The sequence below is a fragment of the Panonychus citri genome, unplaced genomic scaffold, assembly GCF_014898815.1.
Source record: "Panonychus citri isolate SS breed McGregor unplaced genomic scaffold, ASM1489881v1 Contig00092, whole genome shotgun sequence".
Classification (NCBI taxonomy): domain Eukaryota; kingdom Metazoa; phylum Arthropoda; class Arachnida; order Trombidiformes; family Tetranychidae; genus Panonychus; species Panonychus citri.
The window spans coordinates 894,312-917,970 of NW_026515497.1; the positions used below are offsets into that span (position 1 = coordinate 894,312).

The 23,659-nt window shown below is 30.5% G+C and overlaps 5 protein-coding genes and 1 long non-coding RNA gene across 9 annotated transcripts; 2 read left to right on the plus strand and 4 right to left on the minus strand.

Moving 5' to 3' along the window:
• Positions 1 to 734: 734 nt before the first annotated feature.
• On the minus strand, positions 735 to 3,506 carry LOC128387726 (beta-1,3-galactosyltransferase 1-like). The gene is made up of 2 exons (XM_053346988.1): positions 3,365 to 3,506; positions 735 to 3,071 (listed from the first exon to the last, which is right to left on the minus strand). The coding sequence occupies exon 2, from the start codon at positions 2,289 to 2,291 to the stop codon at positions 1,269 to 1,271; it is 1,023 nt and encodes a 340-aa protein (XP_053202963.1). The 5' UTR covers positions 2,292 to 3,071; positions 3,365 to 3,506; the 3' UTR covers positions 735 to 1,268.
• A 141-nt stretch (positions 3,507 to 3,647) lies between these two features.
• On the minus strand, positions 3,648 to 4,515 carry LOC128387735 (uncharacterized). Its single transcript, XM_053346999.1, has one exon. The coding sequence runs from the start codon at positions 4,402 to 4,404 to the stop codon at positions 3,973 to 3,975; it is 432 nt and encodes a 143-aa protein (XP_053202974.1). The 5' UTR covers positions 4,405 to 4,515; the 3' UTR covers positions 3,648 to 3,972.
• A 794-nt stretch (positions 4,516 to 5,309) lies between these two features.
• On the plus strand, positions 5,310 to 7,072 carry LOC128387684 (ATP-dependent RNA helicase DHX8-like). Its single transcript, XM_053346928.1, has 2 exons — positions 5,310 to 5,383; positions 6,193 to 7,072. Exons 1-2 carry the CDS (start codon positions 5,310 to 5,312, stop codon positions 7,070 to 7,072), a joined length of 954 nt encoding a protein of 317 aa, XP_053202903.1.
• Positions 7,073 to 7,148: 76 nt separating this feature from the next.
• LOC128387732 (beta-1,3-galactosyltransferase 1-like) lies at positions 7,149 to 8,571 on the minus strand. The gene has a single exon (XM_053346994.1). The coding sequence runs from the start codon at positions 8,120 to 8,122 to the stop codon at positions 7,439 to 7,441; it is 684 nt and encodes a 227-aa protein (XP_053202969.1). The 5' UTR covers positions 8,123 to 8,571; the 3' UTR covers positions 7,149 to 7,438.
• A 2,654-nt stretch (positions 8,572 to 11,225) lies between these two features.
• Positions 11,226 to 13,067, minus strand: LOC128387739 (uncharacterized). Its single transcript, XR_008325164.1, has 3 exons — positions 12,917 to 13,067; positions 12,542 to 12,752; positions 11,226 to 12,424 (listed from the first exon to the last, which is right to left on the minus strand). It is a non-coding gene; the product is annotated as an uncharacterized LOC128387739 (long non-coding RNA).
• A 269-nt stretch (positions 13,068 to 13,336) lies between these two features.
• Positions 13,337 to 22,778, plus strand: LOC128387724 (solute carrier family 35 member G1-like). 4 transcript variants are annotated; one of them, XM_053346981.1, is made up of 4 exons: positions 13,337 to 13,668; positions 16,561 to 17,775; positions 18,927 to 19,675; positions 21,500 to 22,778. In XM_053346981.1, exons 2-4 carry the CDS (start codon positions 17,582 to 17,584, stop codon positions 21,658 to 21,660), a joined length of 1,104 nt encoding a protein of 367 aa, XP_053202956.1. In that variant the 5' UTR covers positions 13,337 to 13,668; positions 16,561 to 17,581; the 3' UTR covers positions 21,661 to 22,778. The 4 variants fall into 4 exon arrangements, with proteins under 4 accessions (XP_053202956.1, XP_053202959.1, XP_053202958.1 ...); XM_053346984.1 differs by having other exon boundaries at positions 17,465 to 17,775; XM_053346983.1 differs by lacking the exon at positions 13,337 to 13,668 and having other exon boundaries at positions 16,070 to 17,045; positions 17,304 to 17,775.
• The last annotated feature ends 881 nt before the right edge of the window (positions 22,779 to 23,659 follow it).

Here is a 23,659-nt window from a genome sequence, read left to right on the forward strand (position 1 = left end):
AAGTAAACGAAAATCAAGAAACTGGTGAAGATCTAGGAAATCGTAATAGTTTCAGTATGAACGAATGAAAAACGTATGAAGAAGAAGTCAATCAAGAGAAAGAGATTCACGTCATCATCGATCATCTAGACATAGAGATCGGTCAAGATCTCGATCACCTGATAGATCAAGGAGACATGAATCAAAGCGGCATAGGAGTCGATCAAGAGATGGTTCAGGTCGCCATCGTAGAAGTAGATCAAAGGAATCATCCAATCGCCATCGTAGAAGTGATAGTGATGAAAGAAGATCTCATTCAAATCGATATGCTGATAAAAAACCGGCAAGAGAGCAGAAACAATTACCTCTTGAACCAGAAGTTGGGGCTATTTATGATGGAAAGGTTTCCAATATTATGAAGTTTGGTTGTTTTGTACAATTGGAAGGACTTAAGAAACGATGGGAAGGATTGGTTCATATATCACAACTTCGACGTGAAGGTCGAGTTAATGATGTTTGTGACCATACCGTGGTTACCATATAACTGGTGATTGATTTTAATCATCGGCCATGATGCAGTTACTTAATTATCATGTTGAACGAGTCCCATGAACGAACAATTCATTGCGATGTTTTATTTGGATTATTGAACAGGTGGTTAAGAAAAGATCAGATCAAAAGAGAAACAATTAATTTATATTCCTCCAGCGTAAATCAATCAAACATGAAGAGAAAACAAAAAGAGTAATCAAAGCTCATTTAATCAATAACTTTTATTGTAATGAAGATTTAATTCAATTATCGATATCGAAGCAAAAAAATAGCATCGATTGGTGAAAGAAATGGTGAACAAGGAGTTGACTTTCATTGATTTAGACCAGAATTAAAGCAAATCAATTGAGGTGAGAAGCAATTGTTTGTTTTTGTTTTCATTGTTTTCAATGAGATTCAATCAACTTAATTAAAAAAAACAAAGCTTTTTGGTTTGTATTATCCTGGGAAAAAAAGGGAGCGAGAAAAAAACCCTTTTTTAGCAAAGATTTGATTGTTAGTTGATTATATTATTAATCGATTGGTATTTAGATCATTTCTTGGCTTGGGAGATAATTGATCAGGTTAGAATTTGCTGATTACCATGAAATGATGTACTGATTTCAAGTTAATCATATTGGTCACAGAATCATTTTCACTCATCACGAGTTGGGGACCACAAGAATCATTGCAAATCTCCTGATTTGTTGGTATTTAGAGTTGAGAGAGAGAGAGAGAGAGGAAAAACTAGAATTTTGTTAATTTCGTTGAATTAACGACCAGATAGAATCAAATTGTTTCGCTGAGCAATCATAAATCACGATGGAATTGGCCACTTTCTCTTGGAAATTTCTTTCATTCAATTGAGAGCAGAACAGAAATTGAGGATTGTCAACCAAATCGATGCCAATTTCACGAGCTAATAGAGTAATGTAAACATCCTCCAGAAAATAAATATCCTTCCGAGAAGTTAATTTAGCATGATTAACTAATAGTATCACAGCGGCTCGAGTCAGTACGTACATGGGACCTGCAGGGTAGGGCGGATAATAATCGAGGTAATTTAACTTATGATGATCCTCGAAAGGCATACAATGTCTCTGTTTCCACCAAACGAAACAAGGACCATTAGATTTGAGAAGATGGCCAATGATTGCATGAGAATTTGAAAAAGTGGCTAAATTGGTAACCAAATTGTCCACATTAATGACCGCATCATCGTCCACTTTAATAAAATATTTCGCCTGAGAACAGTGGCTTTTGTACCATGAGAGAGAGGCGATTGTTTTGAGAGTCAAGTTCCTCCAATCATCGACAAGGTTGAATTGCAGAATATCTTGATTAATTTCATCTTCCATTAGAATTTCTGTTGAATCCTCATGGAAAACGGAAGATCCCAGTGAGAAGAGAACCTTCATTCCAACTGAGAGAGCATCTTTCATCCATGTTGCTCTTATTTGATCTCGTCGCTCTTTTGATCGGATACTGGAAATTATCATGATGAACGCTAAAGGTTCAGAATTTTTACACAAATTTGGTTTGGAGATTACGTAAGATTCAGTTGAGTTGATCAGTTGACGGTCGATAAATGCTTTCGGTGAACATCGAGGGCACCAACGCCCTGTCCGAGAATAAATAAATGTCTCTTTGAATGCGGTTTCAAACCAGGTTAAATTGGCCATCAAAAAGAAAACAATTGTTAGAGTGAAACATGTTTGGTAATATTTCAATCTCGGTGGTGAAGCTTTCAAGCTCTTCACATATCGCAACAGTACAAACATTGTTTCCAATCCGATGTTTTCATGAGACAACAGATTTTCCGGTTAATTTTGTTAGATTCGTGTTCCAAGTCAGTGATAGATTTGCATATAAATATGTCACCAGTCAAATGGTTTTCATATTATGCTGGTGGATTATCATGTTCCAAATGTTAAAGAACAACAAGAAAATTATGATGGCGCGTTAATTAGACGATTGGTGAGGGGGAAAATCGTGAGATGTGAGATTATTATGATCCAAAGGAGATTCCAGAGAATTGAGAAAACAAAAGGATGTAGAAGACAAAGAAAGAGACAAAGAGAGGCAGAAAAAAGAGATTATTTGAAAAAATTCTCTGTAAACTTGAAGACACTAATGGAGATTCATGAAAACCACTGGAACCACTGATTAGAAATTGGGTGAATTTTTTTCTCTATCTTGGTAAGACATTTTTTTTTGAACACTTGTTAAATGGAATTGAGGTTAAAGGAGAGAGGAGAAGAAGGATAAACACAAAACATTGAGAATAGAAAACATAGAAAATGAAAGATGAGGATGAGGATGAGGAAAAAGATCAAAGAACAGAGGGAAAAATAGTTGATTGCTCTATAGATGTTTATGATTTTCACCAAAAAATTTTTGGGTGAGAATTTATTGTTTTAATGCCAATCATGGTGACAATTTTACATTTTACGTTTGGTGACAATAATTAGTGGAAATGAAAAGAAATGCTAACCAGGGGGAAATGGAAGAGAAAAAGAGTTGAGGAAAACGTTGCTTATTCTCTGCCAGTCAAACCACTTCTGTTTTCAGAAAAAGAGGAAAATGAGAGAGAAAGAGGAAAAAAAGAAAGAGAGAGAAAGGGAGAAAGTAAATAGAAAGAGAAAAATGAAAATGAAAATATGTTTGGTTTGATGATGAGGATTATGATCACTGATGTTGATCGTTAATTGACAATGTAATTAGTTTTGACAGTTGATTGACCTTCAACTGAGAAACACTCGTTTCATGACGAGTTTTTTATCTGTTTTCGTAACAAAATCTAAATCTTTTTGGTCAAAAATCACATTGGTGCCAAGAGTTAATTGATATTCACCTCGAAAGAAACAATTATCTATTTGCAACATTGGCTCGTTTGTTTCAATGCCGATGAATTTTGCTGAGGTGAGTTTGTCCTTCATAGCAAGACGGTCAATTAAACCAGAAAATTCAACGACAAAATATTTCTCCTTCTCACTTTCACCATTCGTATTACAATCATTACAATTATTAGAATCACTATTTGTATTGTTGTTGTTACCATCACCAGAGTTTAAGCCACTTGATCCACTTGGTTCACTTTCCATTATAATGATAAAGATTGTCCAAGATGAGAGAGATGCGAGAATTGTAATTTAATCAACAAGTGTTTTAAAAACGAGACACGAGAATTAAAAATCAAATGAAATTGAAAGTTACAGCATAAACATATGAGAAAATAACAAGTATAGAGAGCGATAGAGAAAGAGAAAGAGAGAGAGAGAGAAAGAGAAAGAGAGAGAGAGAGAGAGAGAGAGAGAGAGAGAGAGAGAGAGAAAAGGTAAACACAAATGGCGGTTGATTAAATTTTCATCTTTTGAGTAAAATATGTATAAAAATAATTTTATCATTTCTTTAATTTTCTCTCCTTTGGTTTTTGGGTAATAATTTAATCCATCTGGTGATTTAATTGATTGTTGTTACTAATTGTGGTGTTGCTTGACCACCTGTACCATCACTTTCTGCTTGGCGAGTGGCCACCCAATTGGTAAATGCAGTCTTGCAATGTTCAACTGCACAAATTGCTGAACAATATTCATAATCCCAATCAGAATTTTCAACTGCTAAATTACAACAACCAATTCTTATACATTTAGGCTCGTTGTTTTCTCCTTGTTTAAATCCATTAAAATAGGGATTGGAAATCTTTCCACAATCTGGTAATCGCCATAATTTGTTTACCATTCTGTTGTTATTATCACTCATTTCCATTGGTCTCATCTCTGAATCATCACCTTCACCGTCGGTACCATTTAAACCATCAACATTTGTACTCTCAGTACCATTTTCATCTATTGTAATTGGCTCAGTGGTTGATCCAGAAATGTCACTCTCCATGATTAAACTAAGAATTAAATAAATCAAAAAGGTTTTACTATTTAAAATAATTATCAACAAAGAAAAACATAAACAACATCAACAAACAGGTTGAAAGCTAATGAACCAAAGGGAAAAAAAGAGAAAAAGAAAAAAAATTTCTACCATTTTAGTTGCTTTTTCTCTCACCAGGTAGAGACACAGTTCGTTCTTTCAAATTTTCTTTTCTCGAATTGTCAAAAACTTTGACAATTTGAGATGAAAATTTAACCATGAAAATTAACATTTCTAATTAGGAATCAACCATGAGATCCACGGTGAATAAATTTGCTTCATGGACTCATAATTTCAGGGAGAATTATGAATCATAGATTTTGACCTTAGAAAAGGTCAAAAATCGATAAGGATTGTTGATCGAGTTGAGAAAACAAAAAGTAAACAAAAAGTGAACGTAAAGTTTGATACTCGAAAAGAGATACAATGAATGTTAATTGTAATTCTAAATCAACATTGATAAGTGGTTTAAATGAAAATCTCTCAGATGATCAACAATCAGCTGAATCAATAGCTTTTTTAAAATGTTTATTTCGTTTAAATTGTTCACAAAAAAATTGTACTTTTTAATCACTTGTTCAAATTGGGACAACAATTAAGAGTTAGAGATGAAGATTGATAACAATTAATTACTTTCTTACTAATTAAACCCTTTAAGTAACTAATGATGTAACCCAGTTGATTGTCTCTTAATCATCATAAACATTAACTAATAAAGAGAGAGTACAATTTAGGTTTAATTGATTGACAATTAACTTAATCATCTCGTAAATTTGATCATTAATGATTTTTTTTCTTCTTATTATTAATCAAATAAATTATTCATTAATTAATATTAAATTCAATGAGTGATGAAGATAACGAGATTGTTAATGATTAACCAAAATCAACAAGTCAAATTGGGACCTTTCTTACGTTTGAATAACGAGGAGTTAAGCAGGTCAAGGTAAGTGTTTTCAAGGTTAAGATCTCTATTTCTTATCCAAAGAGCAAGATATTCATCACCTTTCAGTCCTTCGAATGTTTCAAAACCCGAAGTTAAGATGAGATAATGAGATTTTACCTCTTCCACCGACCATAAGTGCCTTTGGCTTGGATCTCCGCGAGATTGGACAAGGTATTGCAAGTCTTCCCAATTCATTAGAAAACTACTACGCTGGCAAGTAAATATGGACGCCAAATTCCTTTGCTGGAGCACATTCAACACTGGAACCTTATTCAAAGTATTCTTGATATAATGGTCACTAACCCATTCAGATAGAGCATCTTTCAGCTCTTGAGAGTACTTTTTGTAAGCATATAGTTTAATTTCAAGTTTATCCATGTTTAATTGAAAACTAGCAAACAAAATCAACTGATTTAAAGTTATTGAGACAAAAGGATATAGAAAACAAAAAATTAACTCAATATAAACTGAATATCAGTAACTGAAATGATCGATTGAGAATCGGACCGTTGAAGATAAGAATCGATCCAATTGTTCAAAATTGTAATAAGTAAACGGAGATCTTAGAAAATCAAGAAACTGGTGAAGATTTAGGAAATCGTAATAGTTTTGGTAAAAAGCCATTAGACATCGATCAAGCTGATGATTCAATCACTCGTAATCCTGATCGACCTGCTATGTTACCCCTCGAAGATACTCGAGCCAATGATGAAGATATTGACAATAGACGAAGAATAATCCAAAGAATATCATCTCCAGAGAAATGGAATTAACTCAAATGTTACACGCAAATGCGATTGATAAATCAGCTCTTCCGAATTTGATGAAACCACCGGCTTATTACCAAAGCCGGATGAAGATGATAACGAAGATATTGAAGTAGAAACCATTGAAGATCCAACACCATTCCGTCGAGGTCATGGACGTTCAGCTCAAGAATTAAGTCCAGTTAGAATAGTAAAAAATCCCGATGGTTCTCTGGCACAATCAGCCATGATGCAATCAGCTTTAGCCAAAGAGCGGCGAGAGTTGAAACAACAGGCAAGAGACGCTGAGATAGAAGGAGCTCCTTCAGGCTTGAATAAAAATTGGATCGACCCAATGGAAGAAAATGAAAGTCGTGGACTAGCAGCAAATGCTAGATCATCAAACAGTGTCCCTGAATTACCTGAATGGAAAAAGCATATAAGCGGTGGGACGAAAGCATCGTATGGTAAAAAGACTCAATTGTCCATAATCGAGCAGAGAGAAAGTCTTCCCATCTTCAAGTTGAAAGATGAACTGATCAAGGCAGTTGCAGATAATCAAATCTTAATTGTTATCGGTGAAACGGGTTCAGGTAAAACGACACAGATCACTCAGTATCTCGCCGATGCAGGTTATATTTCTCGAGGTAAAATTGGCTGTACTCAACCAAGAAGAGTGGCTGCAATGTCGGTTGCCAAACGTGTCGCTGAAGAGTTTGGTTGTCGATTGGGACAAGAAGTTGGTTATACTATTCGTTTCGAGGATTGTACAAGCCCAGAGACTTTAATTAAATACATGACAGACGGAATGTTACTTCGTGAATGTTTAATTGACTCCGATTTAAATGGTTATTCAATTATCATGTTGGACGAGGCTCATGAACGGACAATTCATACCGATGTTTTATTTGGATTATTGAAACAGGCGGTTAAAAAAAGATAAGAACAAAAGAGAAACAATTAATTTATATTCCTCCAGCGTAAATCATCAATCAAACATGAAGAGAAAACAAAGAGAGTAATCAAAACTCATTTAATCAAAAACCATTTTTTAGCAAAGATTGTTAGTTGATAATATTATTAATCGATTAGTATTTAGATCATTTCTTGGCTTGGGAGATAATTGATCAGGTTAGAATTTGCTGATTACCATGAAATGATGTACTGATTTCAAGTTAATCATATTGGTCACAGAATCATTTTCACTCATCACGAGTTGGGGACCACAAGAATCATTGCAAATCTCCTGATTTGTTGGTATTTAGAGTTGAGAGAGAGAGAGAGAGAGAGAGGAAAAACTAGAATTTTGTTAATTTCGTTGAATTAACGACCAGATAGAATCAAATTGTTTCGCTGAGCAATCATAAATCACGACGGAATTGGCCACTTTCTCTTGGAAATTTCTTTCATTCAATTGAGAGCAGAACAGAAATTGAGAATTGTCAACCAAATCGATGCCAATTTCACGAGCTAATAGAGTAATGTAAACATCCTCCAGAAAATAAATATCCTTCCGAGAAGTTAATTTAGCATGATTAACTAATAGTATCACAGCGGCTCGAGTCAGTACGTACATGGGACCTGCAGGGTAGGGCGGATAATAATCGAGGTAATTTAACTTATGATGATCCTCGAAAGGCATACAATGTCTCTGTTTCCACCAAACGAAACAAGGACCATTAGATTTGAGAAGATGGCCAATGATTGCATGAGAATTTGAAAAAGTGGCTAAATTGGTAACCAAATTGTCCACATTAATGACCGCATCATCGTCCACTTTAATAAAATATTTCGCCTGAGAGCAGTGGCTTTTGTACCATGAGAGAGAGGCGATTGTTTTGAGAGTTAAGTTCCTCCAATCATCGAAAAGATTAAATTGTAGAATATCTTGATTAATTTCATTTTCTATCAGAATTTCTGTTGAATCCTCATGGAAAACGGAAAATCCCCGTGAGAAGAGAATCTTCAATCCAACTGAGAGAGCATCTTTCATCCATGTTGCCCTTATTTGATCTCGTCGCTCTTTTGATCGGATACTGGAAATTGTAATGATGAACGCTAAAGGTTCAGAATTTTTACACAAATTTCTTTTGGAGATTACGTAAGATTCAGTTGAGTTGATCAGTTGACGGTCGATAAATGCTTCAGGTGTTTACCATTCTGTTGTTATTATCACTCATTTCCATTGGTCTCATCTCTGAATCATCACCTTCACCGTCGGTACCATTTAAACCATCAACATTTGTACTCTCAGTACCATTTTCATCTATTGTAATTGGCTCAGTGGTTGATCCAGAAATGTCACTCTCCATGATTAAACTAAGAATTAAATAAATCAAAAAGGTTTTACTATTTAAAATAATTATCAACAAAGAAAAACATAAACAACATCAACAAACAGGTTGAAAGCTAATGAACCAAAGGGAAAAAAAGAGAAAAAGAAAAAAAATTTCTACCATTTTAGTTGCTTTTTCTCTCACCAGGTAGAGACACAGTTCGTTCTTTCAAATTTTCTTTTCTCGAATTGTCAAAACTTTGACAATTTGAGATGAAAATTAACCATGAAAATTAACATTTCTAATTAGGAATCAACCATGAGATCCACGGTGAATAAATTTGCTTCATGGACTCATAATTTCAGGAGAATTATGAATCATAGATTTTGACCTTAGAAAGGTCAAAATCGATAAGGATTGTTGATCGAGTTGAGAAAACAAAAAGTAAACAAAAAGTGAACGTAAAGTTTGATACTCGAAAAGAGATACAATGAATGTTAATTGTAATTCTAAATCAACATTGATAAGTGGTTTAAATGAAAATCTCTCAGATGATCAACAATCAGCTGAATCAATAGCTTTTTTAAATGTTTATTTCGTTCAAATTTTTCACAAAAAAAGTTGTACTTTTTTATCACTTGTTCAAATTGGGACAACAATTAAGAGTTAGAGAGGAAGATTGATAACAATTAATTACTTTCTTACTAATTAAACCCTTTAAGTAACTAATGATGTAACCCAGTTGATTGTCTCTTAATCATCATAAACATTAACTAATAAAGAGAGAGTACAATTTAGGTTTAATTGATTGACAATTAACTTAATCATCTCGTAAATTTGATCATTAATGATTTTTTTTCTTCTTATTATTAATCAAATAAATTATTCATTAATTAATATTAAATTCAATGAGTGATGAAGATAACGAGATTGTTAATGATTAACCAAAATCAATTCACCTTGATTTATGTAATCATTTATTAACCATTTTCACAATTAATTGTGATGATGATTAACACAAACGAATCAAGAGAAACAAAAATTAATACACTTACAAATTTAACTATTTGATGGTTGATTAAATTGTTGTTTGATGTCTAACAATCAAAGTCATCCAATTCACCCGAAACACAATTAAAGCTAATTTTAGGCACAACTAATCAACTAATTGTTGCCAAATACTAAGATACTTATCAAAATCATCATCATTTTGATGATCAATATTTGTTTCCCCTTGAAATTAATTGTTATAACAATCAGTTATTATCAATAACAATTAACATTTACAGGGCATTTTTTTATCCACTGGGCTATTTCCCTAAATATCTCTCGAGCTAAAAGTCATATGAATGTCAAACTTGGCCAGAGGACTGAACGGAATTGAAGCCCTTGACCCTACGATTTTCAAGGTCATTGAGGTCATTCCCCGAAGGATGCGTTGAAAGGTCATTTCAAGGGAAATGGCCTTAGTGGATAAGAAAATGCCCTGTACATATCTTTGTTTGAATGTTTGTCTTAATTGTTGATTCCTTTTAAATTGTTAACTCCATGTAGTTTATCTGATTATCAATTCATAACAAAATCAATTCAATCAACCAAACACAAAAAAGTCATTGAAATTTCAATCAATAATCAATTAAGCAATTTAATTGTCACAATTAAAGATGAAACATAATTTCATATTCAATAGTCATTCTTAATTGTGACAGTTAATCAATTGTTATTTCGCAAGAATAAATTAACTAGATTAGTTGATTAGTGATGACGATGATCATTTCTCATAAATTAAGATGTGATAATTTGTCCTTGATTCAACAATAATCAAACTAATTAAAATTAATTGTTAATGATCTTGAACTGTCACCATTAAGTTATCCTCTAACTACAATCAAAGTTAATCAACAAGTGCAACAGTAATCAAACATGAATAAACGGAAGTTAATTGTGACAATTAACTCTTTCAATCCAAAAGTTAATTGTTAAATTGATTCGTTGGGGGGAAAACAATCAAACTATTTTTAGTTGTTAGTTAATTGTTGAGAATTAACTTTGTTTTGTTTCGTAGACTAGAGATTTAATTTAATTAACTTAATGTGTATTTGTGTGTCTGCATAGTTGATTAATTGTGATTAAAGTTTTTGTGTAACAATCAGTTAATTAACCAACCAGATTTAACCAGAAGAAAATGATTATCAATGTTAATGAACCAATTAACAAGGTTAAGGTGATGATTAATTACTAGGAATTTTCATTTCTTTAATTGTCTCTGATTAGTATTGATTAGTAATGATGAGTTGATTAACTTCATCGGAAGTAATCAATCAACACTAATTAATGGCAAAATCATGTAAATAATCAACGATTAATTAATGAAAACGAGAAAAAAAATTTCTTGTCATCACTTTGACTTGTGAAAAAAATTGATTATTTCCCATCCTTTAATCACAACAATTAACATCTCATTTAAGTTAATTGTTACGATCATTGGTTAATCTAATTTCCGTTTAATAGTACGTAACCTTAATTGTTGTGTGAATAAACTTCCGTCTAAGTTAATCAATTAAATTTACTTTTCCTTCCCTTATAATCAAAGAAAATGTGATCAACAACAATTTAATTTTTGTCTATCAAGGGTTGATAATTGTTGCAAATTAATATGATCGTTAATTTGTTCAAACAATTTAATTATAATACCAATTAGACTATAATTAAATAGATGCATTTAATTGTTCAAATTTGATAAAAACTTTTCAACACTTAATTTCCTATTGTTTTAATTATTGACTTGAACAAATTGCTGCTAAATTGTTAATGTAATTGTAATTACAAGGTCATCTTGTTATTTAATTAACGGTGTTAATTAATAGTGTTACAATGATCAAGGTTAATCAATGATGTATATTTTTAATCATCAGCTTGTTAAATTGTGTTGAAAGTTGATTAAGATTAACACTTTGATTGCTGTGACAATTTAGAGAGCTAAAAATGATCAAACAGTAATTAGGAAAATTGTAATTGCAATTAACTAATTGAAATGCAAATTAAATTTCTCATATGGTTTATACACATTGCAAATATAATTTACAATAATTAAATCTTAATTTACTTATTATTACATCTGATTACCTTAATTAGTTAAATTAGTCCAGGTAAAAGCAATAATAACAAATTTCCAATCAATGGTTACAATTAAAATTAAACCAATGGTTGGTAAAAGTAAACAAATGATTAAATTGTTAAAGTTTACAATCAACTTGTTAGTATATAAACAAGGTCAATCTAATGATAACAATTAAGATACAATTACAATTACAATGTTAATAATTATCGTAAGAAAATCCCGTAAGCTTAATTGTTTCTGGTTAATTTGATTGCATAACTCAATTTAACAATCATAACATTTACAATTAAATAATTTAAGGTTTACATGGGGATGATTAATCTTGATTGTGATGAAAGAGTTGATCCATTGATGCTATTTTAAAGTTGATTGTCTCGAGTAAACAATTTACTAATTGTTGGTTACCAATCAGTCATCCTTGTTTCCTTCATGATTAAAATTCAAGATTAAATTGTAACCATTGTGAACAATTTAAATTGTGAACAAGTTAACAAAATTAACTCTTCTCGGTTATTTAAATCAATCTTGTTGTGAAGATTTTTAATTGTAAACGGGAAATCCTTTGATTTTTTTTCGCAGTTTGACAATTTAGTTAATTGTAATCAATTCACCTAATGAATGGCCAATGTTTTCAGGGTTTTTTTTCACAAATCATTAACAATCAACTGGTTAATTATCAATTAACCTTTATCGTTATGCTTTGATTCCTTTCTTGATTGTTAATATATTGATACCATTTATCTTTCACATTGTATATCGACCCAAGACAATTAAGACAAATCAAGACAATTAACATTATGAGATCTCATCTTCGTCCAAAAGTAAATTACCAGCCGATTCTATTTCTATCCTTCTCTTGATTGTGAACCCAATTGGAAAAATATCTTTGTCAATCAACCTTGGAATTAAAGAAATATATTGAGAAGACAAATAATCATTAGAATACCTAGTTAGTTAATTACGATTGGAAATAGTGATTAACAAGCAACAACAAGTAACAAATGAATACACTTACCTTTCTCTCCCCAGACAGAATCAATCATCATGATTATCAGAATTGATATGGAATTTCAAGTTTTACAATAAGAACCTTTGATTGATAAGTTAAATCGTTAATTGTTATTTACACCAAAAGAAACAACAAAAACCAAACCATCGGCAATTAAACAAACCTTTGGGGTTGAGCGTTTAATGATCATCCAGATTTAATGATTAACTTTATTTTCCTGCAACAAATTTCAAATACAACCATTAGAAATCAACTAACCATCCACAGGTACACAAAGACAATGAAATAAATAAATTGCCAATGGAAACAATTAACCATCAATTTAATCACAAAGAAAAAAAAACAATTCAATTTGAGAAAATGAAAAACATAAACACTCACCTGATAATCGGACATTTTCATATACACAATAATCATCTCCCATTGACCAGAATACCATAAGTCACTTAATTGTCCAATTAAATTTACACACAAATTAATAAACAATAGAAATTAAATTAAATTAAATGACAATTAAGAAAATTGGAAAAGAAAAACAAAATTGGAGGGAAGAAAAAAAAAAGAATAGAAAACCGATCATATGTTTTATGCTCTATTCTTTTTATGCTTTTTCCAAATTAATTTTCTTTCGGCTGATTAATCGTTTCCTTCCAAATTTGAACCAAGTTAATTTCTCTCAATTGCAAATGAAATAAACTCTCAGCAATTAGAATAATTAATTTAAATACTTTGTTAATTGTGAATTTAATCCTTCCTCTTTTAACTCGTATATTTGATTACCAGCATTTAATTAACCACCTTTATGCTTTTTCCATCTCTCTCTCTCGATATTTACTCTCACTTAATTGACTCTCTCTTTCAAGGTGATTACATTGATCATCTTGTTGTTCAATTGTTTCACCAACAATTAAATGTTTTTTTCTTATCAATTGTTAACACAACGTCATCATTATCATCTCCATCTCCATCACCAGAATCAACAACAATTAACTAAAACACCAACAAACAAACACTAAATTGTTTACACTTTTGTCAACCCTTTTTTCATTCATCTCACCCAAATGTTACTCTCACCCAATAGGTTAATTGTTAAATTGTTTATCATCCAATTAACACCACTAATTAATAATAAGGTAATTATATTAACTGTAATTACAATTTTTCCATCTTTTCATTCAATTGGTTTAGTTTAATTGTTGTTTACTGATTTTCTTGTTTTGGTCATTTTTGTTTACTTTCACATTTTCATCTGTGATTGTTAATTGTTTCATCATCATCTCTTTGATTGTGTTTACAATTAACTCACTCTAATCAATATCAGCTGAATTTGATTAGCCTAATTAGTTTAATGTGTATTTGGATCAGTTGATTACTCTTACATTATCTAATTATTACCACCACTAAAGATATATAGATATTCAATAATTTACTAATTATCAAGTGTATCTTTAATTGTGATCAAATTTAATTTTCTCGTTTTGTTTATTCTGTTGAAAAATTAACTATTTCACAATCAAATTAAATAACAACTCTAATTGTTACCATTGAAAATCTATGCTGGTTATCAGTGGTAACAATTAAATCTGGATCAACATGTAGATTAATTTGTCATCAATCAATAACAAACAATCAAATGATAAACATTAGTTAAAATCAAATTAATTGACAGTTAATTGTTATTGAAAAATTCACAGAAAACAATTAACCTCCAACCAAATCAAATTGTACAATTAAATTGTTGATTCTCGTATATATAAAATCAAGAAATTGAGACTAATTGTTTTCCATTAAATGAAATCACAATTAAATTGTTATCAAATTTTGAATCAAAAATCTATCAAAATTTGTTAATTGTATCAATGAACTTGTCACTAATAATAATCAATCTGTTAACCATGAAAGTCTATTATTAACAATTAAATGTCTCACACAATTAGATTGACTTTTAGGTGAAACTTTTTTAATTTCTAATCAAAAATCAAATGTTTAACAATTATCATTATTATTGTCACACTTTGTCATCTTAATTGTTCACTAATCATGGTTTTATCAACCACAACAATTAACTGAACAAGTGAAAAACATAATAATAAACAAATTTCATTTCGCTTTCATCTTTCAACTTAATCAACTAATCTGATGTAATCAAATAATAACAATTAATTCATATTATGTGTTCAATTAAGTTGTAAATTGTTAACATAGTGATCAACGATAGTACAACAATCAACCAAATACAATAATCAACAATCAATTGTAATTACCAGAATTAATTAACTATGACAATATCAAAGATGCGAACCAAAAAAACAGCAAAGTTTAGTTAATCAATTATCTAATGATTTACCTGAACAATTTGTGTGACAATTAATTTAATCAATTGGGGTGACAATTTAAATTGTTATTTTACAACAATTAGTTAACAAATTTACTGAATTAATTGAGAAAAATATGAAAAAAAAACTAGGAAGTCTTTGTACCTTGAACCTTAATGAGATTGTTAATCAACACGACGACGACAACAACAATTAACTAATTTACTTTTACTCTCACATAGATTTGTTAATCAAGATAAACAAGGTCGTTTAATTATCAATCTATTATTGATCATCATCATTATCGTTTATTGTTAATTGTCAATGTGACTAAATTGCCTTGGTTAATCATCTTTTCGGATTTAATTATGTTATTTTTCACGTAATTGATTTCTCTTTATCAATTTAATTTCCAACAATTTAATATTATCATTGTCTTGCCTAATCATAATCAAAAAGAAACTAAATTAACGTCATCATTATGTTGTTAGAACCGTGATTATATCGTGTTTGATTTGATTGTAAACACTAATTCCCAGTAATCAAAGTAACTCATTTAAATTAACTTACTAACCAAAGTGAATTAAAATTAATTGCGATACTCTGATTAGTGATAATTGTTTAAATTATGTACATGGCAATGATAATTTTTGTAGTGATTTGTTTTCATGGTGACAAAATAATACTCACATTGTCAAATAATGATAATAATACGGGTTAATTGTTATATATTAAAATCCTAATCAATGACAATTAACAATTAAAACTATTGTTTACAAGTAAAAGTGAAAACCTTACATCTACTCTGGTCTAATTGTATCATCATCAAGAATAACAATTAACGAAACATGAACAATCAATGATTCCTCCAATGGTATTGTACAAATTTAGTGTTAATTAAAGAGGAGAAATTAACAAATCAACTTTAATTGTCGCATTTTTTGATTCCTCAATCAATTGAAAACTTTGTTTACCTTTTTGAGACATATCGATGGCAATGACTGATTAATCAAAAATGATAAATCATCTCTTTTATAAATATACCTGAAGAATGAGAGAGAGAGAGAGAGAGAGAGATGATGATGATGATGAAGGTGGGAATTGGGGGGATAAAGGGTAGAGATGATAACTAATCAATCATCTAACATTCATTTATCATCTTTTTCTCATTCTAATTATGAAAAAACTCCCATTTGAATCTTGGTTGCAACCTCATAATTATCATGTATGAATACAACTCAGTGTATCATGATGATAATGATAATTATCATGATTCCTTATTACAATTAACTAGAAAAAGTGAAATATGTTATTGTGACGTTGGAGTCCACTCAGCAATTAGTAAATAACAACATTGTTTGAAAACAATTTAGAAAGAGAGAGAGAGAGAGAGAGAGAGAATATTATTCGGAAATGATTAGTAAATTGGTTGATGACAATTAGTTGATTAGTTGCTCAAGAAAAAAACACCACACAGTGTGTGACAATCTGATGAGATGATGATGATGATAATAGTGAACCCAAATGATCAGTATATATAAATTGTTTTTCCCTCGTAAACCTCAGTTCCAACATATGAGTGCCTAGAAGAGCATCAACAATTAACTTAACAATAGTAAACAATTAATATCGTCGTAACAATTTACTAAAAATCTCTGTTATTCTGTTGATTAATCCAATTTGAAATATTTCATCAATTCTTATCCTCAGGGTGAACCAAATGTTATTTGTATCTACCTGTTGCTTTTATCCTCGTTTTTATAATCATCCTCATCCATAGTGATCATCATCATCATCACCATCTAATGCCGCATCTTCATTCAACAATTAATGATTTACTTTACCAAAACAATCAAGTTCACTTTCAATTAACTGTCTGTCAAACGATTTAAACAATAACAACAAGAGACAAACTGATCACTTTTCGTCACTTCGTCTTTTTTATTGTTCGTTTCAATTTTTTTCTCTCTCTTCTTCGTTAACGTTTCCACCTTCAACATTTTCCACCTCCCTCCCTGGTTAAAAGTCTCCCTTTGTCTCTCTCTCTCACTCATCGTTAATTGTTAACGTCGTTTATGTTAATCAATTGAACTAAAACTCCATTTGGTGGATAACGAACTGAAACATCCCTGAACAAATTTCAGAACTTATTGTGACGTATGTCGACCGTTTTGTCTCATTCGCTATTCGTTATTGTAATTATCCTTTTCCATTGATTCATCTAATTTACTTTTCACTTCATTCAAGTTTCTCTCTCTCTCTCTCTCACTTGCCCACCCTTATCTCTCACTAACTCACTCATTTACTCACTCACTCACACACACACACTCTCTCTCTCAAACCATTTCACCTCCTTCTCTATCCCAATCGGGATAATCTTACAAGTGTTAAACTACAAAGTCTCAATTATTGTCCAAAGACCTAAATCATCAATCGTTTTAATTAATTAACAGTGAAAAGTAAAACGTGAACCGAATCGGAATCAACAATTACAATCACAATTATCCAAATATCAACATCATCAAATTAATCGATAAAAAGTTCAATCGTTTCTCATCCTGAAACTTTTTCTCTCTTTCTCTGTCTTTTCCTGTTCCTTGGTGCCTTCGAACAGATCAAATTGAACTATTCTCTCGTTTCTTAAATCAATCGGGATCCAATTAAAGAGTGACCATTGTCAAGATCGTTCTAAATTGTTCTCTACCCCAAATCGAAAGCCAAATTCAACAAGATGACCGACATCATTGGACAAGCGGAATCAGCGACCATCCACAAACCCGTCAAGAAAAAAGGACGAATCAATCGGATGCGACAAGTCCCTTGTTTGGGAATATTTTTTGCTATTCTTTATGCTTTCTTCATGTCATCAGCCGTCACCGCAGTTAAACTAATCACACTTCATCCAATCGAGGTTCTTGTCTTCAGGTGAGTCGATTATCATGATTACTTGATTGTCTTCATCATCTTTATTATCATCATCATCAACGATTAAACTGTTTCCTTGCTTTTTTTACACCAACAATTGAAAAGTTACTATTGTGTTCAAACAAGTTCAATTGTTTGTCCAACTTTTTCACTCGAAAAACTTTTTATTTTCAATTTGATTCTCGAATCGATTGTTGTTATTGTCTTATTATCATTATCGATCCCATTAAGATGTTAGAGAGTTAATTAGATTAATTAATCAATGCTAATTCCTCAATCTTTGTCTTTAATTTTGTCTACAGAACGAGAAAGTTAAATTGTTTTATTAATTGTCAAGGTTAATGATTAGATTGTTGTGTTTGTCAATATAATTTACCCATCTGAGTAAATTGGACTATGAAACCAATCATTTGTTTCCATACTAAATTGTTGATTTAAAATGATTAACTTTTGATGGTTTTGATTAAATTGTTTAACTTTTTCTAAACTAATGACAATTGTGACTGATTGTTGATCAAGATCATCATTCAATGATTATCAAATTGTTAGACACTTTTTACTTGAAAATTAACAGAAAAAAGTTTCACAACTTAATATGAATACTTGAGTTTAATTTCAACATCAATCATAATTGTTAATTGTTGATTAGTTTTTGTTTGATTTAAAAAAATCAATGTTTAAATTAACTGATTAGATCCGAGTACTTGATTTTAATTTCAATATTTGATTTAGATATCGATCTAATCTTATCATTTAATTTTCAATGGCAATTTAAATTTAAATCACTTGATAATCTTAATTGTAACCATATAATAAACTTAATTATAAATTGTATCTTCAAATAATTGGTTAAACTTGTCAAATGATAATGAACAATTAAACAGAATTACAATTAAGTAATTAACTGATTACCTACAATAAGATCATAAAAAGTTAATTCATAAGAAAGTGATGATTAGATGATGAGAGTGAGAGAGGTAATTAACTTTCATCACTCAGCTGATGTAACTAAATAATGATAAAGACAATCAAGACAATTAGACAACAATTATATTGATTTACCTTTGTAATTCAAATGAAAATGTTAATCATGATTGGATTAAATCAATAAACCAGTTAACGAAAAAAAAAACTTTTTTTTCCTTTCTCAGGTCAATCATTCAAACGATAGTTTTTGGACTGATCGCTCTTTATAATAAAAGGTCACCTTGGGGCTTACCTCAGGAGCGATGGTCACTAGTCGGTCGAGCGGTAACTGGTGCTATCAATCAGGGATGTTGGTACATTTCTGTTCGTAAAATTTCATTGACCGATTCATCGGCTGTCTATTACAGTGCCCCCGTTTACGTGGCGCTTTTGGCCTACGTTTTCCTTAAAGAACCTTTCGGCATGTTCGAAGGTGTCTCAATAATCGTTACCGTTATCGGTGTGATAACGATATCGAAGCCCTCATTTATTCCCATATTTGGTAATGATTCTGAATCTCTATCCGGTGAACATTTGGAAGGCCTTTTATTTGCCCTTGGCGGTGCTTTAACTTTCGCATGTTCAAACATTTTTGTTCGTAAATTACAAAAAACGTCAACCGAAATCACGACAAGTTGGTTTTCCATTGCCTGTGTTGTCCTTGGTTCCATAGTGGTTGCTTATTATAAAGCATTTCGCTTTCCAACTGACCCATTTGAATGGTTCATCATTACCGCTTCCGGAATATCGGGTGTTCTTGGTAACATTTGCTTTGTCACCGCTCTTAAAATTGAGAAAGCGGGTCCCGTCTCAGTGGCACAAACATGTAACATCGTCATCGTCCTTATTTATCAGATCGCTTTCTTCAACGAACCTCTATCAATATTCACATTGATTGGTGCCTTTCTCATCGCCTCATCAGTAGCATTAACAGGTAACTCAATCAATTTCTCTCTCTCACTCGATCAACTCACCTACGAACAATTAACCAAACAAAAATTGAGATTGTGTTTGTTAAATCAGTTGATCAACTTTTCTTCACCATTATTTGGACTGTTTTACTTTTAATTAACAATAATTAATCATAGAAATATATTTGTTCAGGTAAATAATATGAATTTGTTTTCTTTGATTAATTCAATTTGAAGGCCAAGGTTAATTTTTGTTGATTTAGATTTTGTTGACTTTTTGTTTATATGATTAGTTTATGAATGTTAATTAACTAATTTAGTAGCTTGATGAACAGAAAAATGATTAATCACATTGACAATTAATCATTAACATTTTCAATGATAGTAATTTTTGTTTACCATTTTGATTGAGGTTTTTTGTTTCTCAATACAAATCAAATTAAAGTTAATCAATCCAGTTGATCAGTCTATGAATTTGTTTATTGAGAAGTTTAAATTGTTACAATGATGATGATTAAGTTGTTTTAATCACCACTCGAATTGTTATAATTATATTTATTACCCAATAGGTGTTAATAACAATTAAGAAAAGGATTAGAGTCGGAACAATCAAGTCTAATTAAGTTTAATTTGGTTTCTCTCTTTCTCTATCTGGTTAATTGTTTGAAGGAAAATCTAAAATCTAAAACATTCACTTGGAATCATTTAATTACCTAATCATGATTGTAAATGTTATCGTCTCAAATCAAGAGGTTGTTAATTAACAGTTATTACTAATTATTATCTAACAATTACCAAAGTTAGGTAAACAATTAAATCACCACTACGAACCTCATCTTACATAATAATCAATCATCACCTCATTGTTTAAATTGTGAACAAATCAACAAGTAAATCACAATTAATCTTGATGATTAAAAAACAAAAGGTAGGAGTTGAAAGTATATAGAAAATTTAATTGATTATAATAAATGATTAGTGATAATTAAACAGTTAATTGTTTCTAACAATCAAATTGACTCAGTGAAACCTTTGATCTGAAATTGATTTGAATAAACTTCAACCTATTAAAGGTAAATTAACAATAACAATTAGCTAATCATTAGTAATAACAATTTAATGATTAACTATCTACAATTAACTGATTGATTTTGAGGTTAAATTGGATAATATTAATCAACAATTAAACAGAAAAATTTAATCTAATTGTTGGTGAGTTTGTTATTTTTTTTTCTCATCTTCATTCACTCTGATGATCATGATGCGACAGATACACTTTTAATTGTATACGATTAATTTAATTGTTGTAAATGTGAGTGCAAAATGATAAAACAATTAAAGGTAAAAATAAATGGAGGAAAATAACTGATTGATTAATTAAAATAAAACAAGGTGATTAACGGGCTAAGACCGGATTTACCTCGACCTCTTGGTGATTATTGTTTTGCAACATTGATTAACCAACTCAATCAACTTGTGGATAAACAATTAATTATTAGTTAATTGTTAATTGACTAGGAAATGATTTCACCTTGGGTGATATTATTATTAGCTGATATCTCTTTACCTGTATTTGTTAATTGTTTACCTTAATTGGTGTTGATTGTTAAGGTAAAATATGATTTTATCAATTACTATCATTGATTAACAGTAATTGTCACTTAATAATTAACTTGATTAACACTTTAATTAAGCACAATACTCAATGGAACATGAAAATTGATATCAACTTGAAATCTTAAAATGGTTAATTGTTATTCATTTACCATCTCACCTAATCAATAATTTTGCTTTATAATTAAACTAATCAACTAATTGTTTTCTTTTTCCATCTCTTAATTGTCCAGGATTGAAAGACGTTTTCAAAGAGACTCAATTCTTGACCAATTTGAAAAATTTTGCCTCCAATACGGTTTCCTATCAAGTGGACAGTAAATTGTCAACAGTTAAACCATCAACACAATCAGTGGCTGGTAAATACATCCCATATAATAAGGACGACATGTGATTGACCATCGCTGACCAGTCCACTTGATGTTAATCAATACTAACTGTAAATCTAACGCTGCTTATCACAATTGCCATCATCATAATCATCGTAATCATCACAATCACCACTGGTCATCGCAATTTTTTTCCTCATCTATGTCAACACAATTATCTTACCCACACTTTGCCATCATGGTCTTAATTGTTCACACCATAAACTAAATCAATGAATAAGATGAAAGTGAAAGAGAGAGAGAGAGCAAATTTTAAATTGTTCAACTACTACGAAAAGATGGACAAACAATTAGAAAGAAATTTAATTTTTTTTCCTTTTAATTTTGTAGTTAAATTTATATACAAATTAATAATTATTCATATTTATATACATAGTATTTAGTATTGGAAACACTTAAACATGATTATAAGCATCTTGATTAAAAAGTCGTAACAATCAATTTAATAATAGTAACAACTCACAATCAGTGGCTTATTTTTAATCCTGGACAATTAATTAATTGTCAGTTGTTTCTATTATTGTTTACTGATTGTCATCATTTCTACACAAAATGTTCATCTATTTTCACAACTAAATCATCATCATCATCACCTCCAACTCTCCACCAAAACAATATCATCATCCTCATCATCATAAACAACAGCATCATCATTGTGATTATTTTGCTCTTGGTTAATTTTTGTCATGTTCATCATAACAATCAATTCACTCATTAATACAACTCTCTCTCTTTCCATCCACAAACGGAACAATTAACAAAAACAACAACAATTAGCAACAATTTCTTATTCAATCATCATCGTACACCAAAAATAATAATAATTTTCCATTAATTATTGTTCTCATTTGATTATCAGTTCTTACAGATTCCACAGCAATTAAGGAGACGCACACGACTGTTGTTCAATTTTAACAATTAATTTGCATCCAACATTATAAATACACATCAATCAATATAAAAACCCATCAAAAAAACCAAATGACAGCAAGCAAATCACAATCAAAATCAACGAGCAACTAAATAATTTGTTTCTTTACCAATCTAAATTATTATAAGCTGTGTAAATCATGATTAAACTACCACATAGACAATTATAATATATATTTAATAACAACTGATAGATTCAATTTAGTGTGATAACAATTAAATGTAAATTGATGATTAACTTTGATAAAAATCAATTCTAAAATGTTGATAAGTCTCGCAATTTACAATAATGTTATTAATTTTAATTGTTGACTAATCTTTAATATCATATCACTATGATGGACCTTTCAGAACCCGAAAATTGACCGAAATATCGATGTGGTATAATTAGAATATCGATAATGATAAAAGAGAAAATTATTGTTTTAGTTTTGTTTATTATTCCAACCTTTTTATCAACTGTAATAATTATTGATTACAAATTGTAAATTCGTAAAAAAAACATAATTATTTTCATACATCGTGTGTTGGCTTACGTCTGATAAATGAGGATTCAAGGTCAGTGTTAGCGAGATCAAAATCTCTATTTCTTATCCAAATTGCAAGATATTCATCACCTTTCAGTTCATCGAACTTTTCAAAACCCGAAGTTAAGATGAGATAATGAGATTTTACCTCTTCCACCGTCCATAAGGGACTTTCGCTTGTATTTCTAAGCATGTTGACAAAGGCTTGCGCGACTTTCCAATTCACAAGATAATAACTTTTTGAGGTGAAAACATTGATCAAATTTCCTTGCTGAGCCACATTCAACACTTTAACCTCATCCAAAGTTTTCTGGTGATAATGATCAGCAACACATTTACTTAGAGAAACTTCCAAGTTTCGAGAGAACTTCCAACAATCTAAACTAATATGAAGTTTAATATTCATTTTAAATTAGAATTGAAAACTAATTTAAAAGTTATTGAAAGACGGAAGGAAATAAAGAAAACAAAAAATTAACCAAAATAAACTGAATTTCAGTAACTGAAATTACCGATTAAGAATCGGACTGTTGAGAAAAAAAATCGA

Coding starts and splice junctions, on each gene's coding strand:
- LOC128387726 (XM_053346988.1), bottom strand. CDS start 2,291: ATGTTTGTACTGTTGCGATATGTGAAGAGCTTGAAAGCTTCACCACCG.
- LOC128387735 (XM_053346999.1), bottom strand. CDS start 4,404: ATGGAGAGTGACATTTCTGGATCAACCACTGAGCCAATTACAATAGAT.
- LOC128387684 (XM_053346928.1), top strand. CDS start 5,310: ATGATTAACCAAAATCAACAAGTCAAATTGGGACCTTTCTTACGTTTG. Junction 5,384..6,192: donor GAGGAGTTAAGCAGGTCAAG/GTAAGTGTTTTC, acceptor TTGATAAATCAG/CTCTTCCGAATTTGATGAAA.
- LOC128387732 (XM_053346994.1), bottom strand. CDS start 8,122: ATGAAAGATGCTCTCTCAGTTGGATTGAAGATTCTCTTCTCACGGGGA.
- LOC128387724 (XM_053346981.1), top strand. CDS start 17,582: ATGACCGACATCATTGGACAAGCGGAATCAGCGACCATCCACAAACCC. Junction 17,776..18,926: donor ATCGAGGTTCTTGTCTTCAG/GTGAGTCGATTA, acceptor TTCCTTTCTCAG/GTCAATCATTCAAACGATAG. Junction 19,676..21,499: donor CTCATCAGTAGCATTAACAG/GTAACTCAATCA, acceptor TTAATTGTCCAG/GATTGAAAGACGTTTTCAAA.